Source organism: Oculina patagonica, unplaced genomic scaffold (assembly GCF_052425735.1).
Source record: "Oculina patagonica isolate OP01 unplaced genomic scaffold, crgOcupat unplaced53, whole genome shotgun sequence".
Classification (NCBI taxonomy): domain Eukaryota; kingdom Metazoa; phylum Cnidaria; class Anthozoa; order Scleractinia; family Oculinidae; genus Oculina; species Oculina patagonica.
In genome coordinates, this window is record NW_027558395.1 from 20,183 (window position 1) to 25,022 (window position 4,840).

Genomic DNA, 4,840 nt, shown 5'->3' on the forward strand with positions numbered 1-4,840 from the left:
CTATTGATGAAAAAACTGTGGAAAGTTTAAACAGGCAGTATGAGGATTTAATAAAACTTGAAAAAGAGTATGAAAAAATAGAAAATGAAGAAAAAAGAAAAGAGAAGATTGAAGAAGCAAAAAGTTTGATGTGTGCTGAAATGGAAAAAATCTTTAATTCCATGTGGCATGATGTGTTTGTCCAACTAAAGTTTTTAAGAAAGTGATTTCTGTTTTACTTTCTGACTTCAGCAATTAACTTTTTTTTTATTAGAACTCTTTGATGAGATTAAAAGAATTCATAAAATTATTTTTCAATTTAAATATTTATTTTTATTTTATAACAAACACCATGTCTGACAACAAACTCGTAAAAACACTCATGGATGCCGCGACTCTCACTGGCCTTGCCGCCGGAATCGGCTGGGCTGCCAAAAAAGTTGTAAAAGAAAACTTCACATCCGACCCAAGCAGCAGTTTTATGAACTATGTAAAGTTCACAGCCGTCATGGCTGGCAGCGTTGCACTTAAACAGTATCTCGAGGACCAGAAAATTCTCCCCACCAATTAAAAAAAAATATCATAATATAAGAACAAAAACACACAATGGCAAGCATCGCGATTATGGCTGGCGGAGCTATCTTGAACGCTGCTGCTTTCATTGGCGGCAACTACCTTGCTCGAGCTTTGGGTGGTGGAGATGACGCCGCTTTGAAAGAAAAAGAAAGACACGACAAAGCTCTAGAGGCTTACCAGGCAGCTTACGCTAAATACTCTCGCGACCGCACCAAGCTCCTCGACTGGATACAAACCAACGCGGAAATAAAAGAGCAGGCCAAACAGAACTTCACAAACACTGACTACGCTTTCAAACTCTACAACCAGGCACATCCTGACAAACAAATGATTCCTCCGAAAGAACCCAAGTTCTCTGACTTTTATCAGCCAAGTGAGCAGCAGAAACAAGGTGAACTGATGTTTGTTGGCGCTGGCGCGCTTGCACTTGGGTACGCTGCCTTTCGGTTTCTTTAAACTTTTCTTTTTTTCTTGTATACACAGTCACGTTGTGACACACGCACGAAGTGCTCGCATGGATGCAAAGATCTCAAAAGTCTACTATAGCCCCCAGGGCTACTGGAAAGGAATTGCCGCGATAAAAAAATTAGCCGAGGCCGCCAAGGTTTCCGAAGATGCCGCAAAAAAGTGGCTAGTTAAGCAGGCCCTTTGGCAGATCTACCTTCCGGCACCCCGATACGTTCCTCGCCCAAAATTCGATGTTTCTACTCCAAACGCGGTCCACCAGGCGGACCTTCTTTTTCTGCCACACGACAAACTGCCGCGAGGGCGAAAAGTTTACAAATACGCTCTGACTGTTGTTGACGTTGCCAGCCGTTACAAAGAGGCCGAGCCTTTGACCTCCAAAGATTCAACTGAGGTTGCAAAAGGTTTTCAGACAATTTACAGGCGAAGTGCACTAAAATGGCCACAGATGCTTCAAGTTGACCCTGGTCGCGAATTCATGGGCGCTGTTACCAAAGAAATGGAAAATCACAAAACCTATATTAGACGCGGGCGTGTTAATATCCACAGAGATCAAGCTATTGTTGAACGTTTCAACCGCACTCTGGCAGAGCGCCTGTTCGGTCACCAGTACGCCGTTGAAATGCGGCTCCCTGAGGGCCAGCGTTCTACTGCTTGGGTGAAACGGCTTCCTGAAGTTGTTGCCGCTCTGAACAACGAAGTCACAAGGCTAACAGGCAAAAAACCCTCAGAAGCTATTAAAGTGAAAGCCATTGCTACCAAGCCGTCGACTCCTTATTTGAGGCCTGTTGGTAAGAGCGAAAAAAAGCTCCCCTCCTTCGTGAATGTTAGGTATTTGTACCAGCCGGGTGAGTTAGAAGGTGGGGGAAACGTGCCACCGATCCAATCTGGTCTTTAAAAGTCTTTTCGCTTGAAAGAGCTGTAATGAAACCGAACGAACCTGTTCTGTATTACTTGCAAGACGGCCCCAAGCGCGGCTTTGTGCGCGAGGAGCTGCTCGCCGTACCTCCTAATACCTCCCTTCCACCAGTCAATGCCAGCTAAAGGTGATATTCAATCGGTTCGGTATGTATTCCATCTTCAAGCACCCAACGTTTGTCGTAATAGGCGCTCAAACCCAGTTTTTCCTGCTCGTAAGTTACCATTTTTCCTTCCTTCATACGGAAGCCTCTGTTACTCGCTTTATCCACACTGCCTTCAAGAGCGGCCTTGAAACGCTGCCAAGTTACTTCGTTTTGCGCCTTTGACATACCCTTGGTGCTAAACTTCTTTTTTTCACCATCTTGTTCCTCGATAAAATAACACTTTGGGCAGAGAGCAATCATCCGGCTACCCACACACTCTAGCTTAAAGAGACCGGGCGTGCGGCCGCTCCACTTGTCCCAAGCCAGCCATTGTTTTTTTTGGGCCTCGAATTCTTGTTTTAGCTCAGGTTTTACGATGTCCTCAAGCTTCGAAGCAGAAATGGCCATGTAGCAGCTGTCCGTGTCCATCTGAATTAGCTCAAAGTCCTTTCTATCAACATACTTATCCAAAAAGTCATAGTAAAATTCCAAAATGCGCAGCTTCGCCAACTGGTAAACCGCGATCCCAACTTGAAAAGGCCTGTTGATCGTTATTCTTGGCTTGCGGCTTTCCAGCTCGTACGCTTCCCCAATTTCATCTAAGTCGCTAAAATACGCGCTTCGCAGAGCTCGGTCAACCACTTTTTCGTCTTTCGTATAAATCACGTTTGTTTGCCTTTCAAGGGCCTCGATCAGCTTCCCGTAAGCGCTGTTTCCCAACAGCTTAAACACGTCTGCCAGCAAGGCCTTGCACCTCTCAACATCACCTGTTCTTCGCGCCTCTGTCACTTGTTCCACGAACCAGTTGAAGATTTTTTTCGGTTCGTAGTCAATCGTTCGGTGCACCGCAGTAATTACTGCCCCGTGTTCCACATACCAGCGCAGCAGTGGAGCATACAAAAGAATCTTTTTGGCAGAAAGGGCTCCAACGAGCTTTTTACCATTTCCGCGATTTCTTTTTGTTCTTTTCAAGTATTCATACATGTGTTGTGGGACAAGCCCTCCCGGGACCTCTTTATTGTGAAAAAATGGCGGCATCTCTTCAAACTTTTTCCACAGCTCTTTTGGAATTTCTATGTCTACTTCTGCAAATCCAAACCATTTGGCCACATCAGCTGCATATTCTCCTTTCAAATTTTTCGTCAGCACCTTCGCCCACACTTCTTGAAGGCCTCCTGTGAAGTCGCGGACTTCTTCCTTTCCGCAGGGCATGTCTTGCAACATTGTTGACAGATAAAGGGCATTCGCATCGTAGCCAACAATGTTTTTGCAAAGATGCGGATCAGAGTACTGGTGATCTCTGATTTTTGTGACGCCGACCTCGTGGTGCCTCGTAAATACTATGCTTGGCCCGCCAACAACAGCCTCTTTCAGCATTTCGTACGCGGCTCTACCAGGTGAGTAAAGTTCCGCCCCTCTTTCAACAGATCCTCTGAGCAGGTAATGTAAGCTTACTCCGGGAATACTAACTGCGTCTTTAAAAATGTCAATCCTCTTTTCAGTGTAAAAAGCTTTCATCTTTTCAAGAGCTTCCAGGCCGGGAGTCACATCAAGATTATTGTAATAACGCAGCCAGTCTGCGAAGGTGCGCATGCCCTTTTCTCGAAACAGTTTTTTACAAGCTTTCCATTCTGAAAGTTTTAGCACAAAAGAGTTTTTCAACTTTGAATACCAAGGCTGGCAAGCCGAGCCCGGTTGGTGACAAATGAAATAATCTGGCAAACCTGGATAATCAAGCTTTTCAGGAGTGTCAAACCATTCATAAGGAAACCACGATTTTTGGGCCTCGCTCCCATAGGCCTTTACCCACTTTTCATAGCTTGTTCCCGGCCCAAGGTAGTTAATAATGTCAAGAAAACGAAAGCTCGGAGTAAGCAAAAACATGATTTTGTTACAGTTTTTCGCCACTCTGACTTTGCCAGTTGTGTCGGCAAGGCGGCCTACAAAGTAATTTTTGATCAAATTCAGATCGTAACTGCCCGAGTTAAACCCAACTACAGGAACTTGGTTGCACCATTCCTCAATTTTTTGACGCTGCGCTTTGGGAAGCAGGCCAACGTCTTTTGGCATAAATTCTGCTCTTACTTGGGTCCGAATGTTTTTTCCGCGTCTCTCCAGCTCTTCCATGAACTTGCGGACCAGCTCCGCCGGGTCTCTTTCACAAATGTGGGTGGGTTCTCTTTCAAGGGTGTCGCCAATGCTTACCGAGATTGGCACATGTGTGTTTTCGGTCGTGAGCGCTGACGTTTGTTCCTTTCTCTGTTTATTGTCACCATACGCCTCAAAATCGTACAAAATCGCGTGCGGATAGCTTTTTGTCTGCGCCCGCGGCGCGTCAAGCTCGTTTTCCCCTACTTCGCACGCCCAGGTCTCAACCACACGGTAGCCGGTCAGTCGTAGCCAACTTGAGCGTTTCATTGTGGCTAAAAACCTGTCTTGACGCGTCTGGCCACGACATATGATTTTACCGCGTTCTTGTGGGTAACATTTCAGACACCCGTGCCAATAACAACCGTGGTATTGAAATACCGTTTTGGTAATGGGGTCAAACCCGTCAACAGGCGCACCCCCAATCCAACGCTCGCCACCGTGGCCGCACATTGCGTGGTGTATGTGAATTTGGCGCCGCTTGGCTTCTTGGTCAAGCCAGCAAAGCGATTCTTTGGAAGCTTGGGAGTTCGGATAAAAAGCCTTCTCAAAGCTTGTCTGCGGTTCTTCAACCTTTTCGGCTGGGCAATAAATTATTGTTTTTCCTT

General features: G+C 45.9%; 1 protein-coding gene across 1 annotated transcript; it reads right to left on the minus strand.

The window, feature by feature from the left end:
- Positions 1-4,685, minus strand: LOC144640871 (uncharacterized). The gene is made up of 2 exons (XM_078499931.1): positions 2,163-4,685; positions 1-15 (listed from the first exon to the last, which is right to left on the minus strand). The coding sequence occupies exons 1-2, from the start codon at positions 4,683-4,685 to the stop codon at positions 1-3; spliced, it is 2,538 nt and encodes an 845-aa protein (XP_078356057.1).
- Between the last annotated feature and the right edge of the window lie 155 nt (positions 4,686-4,840).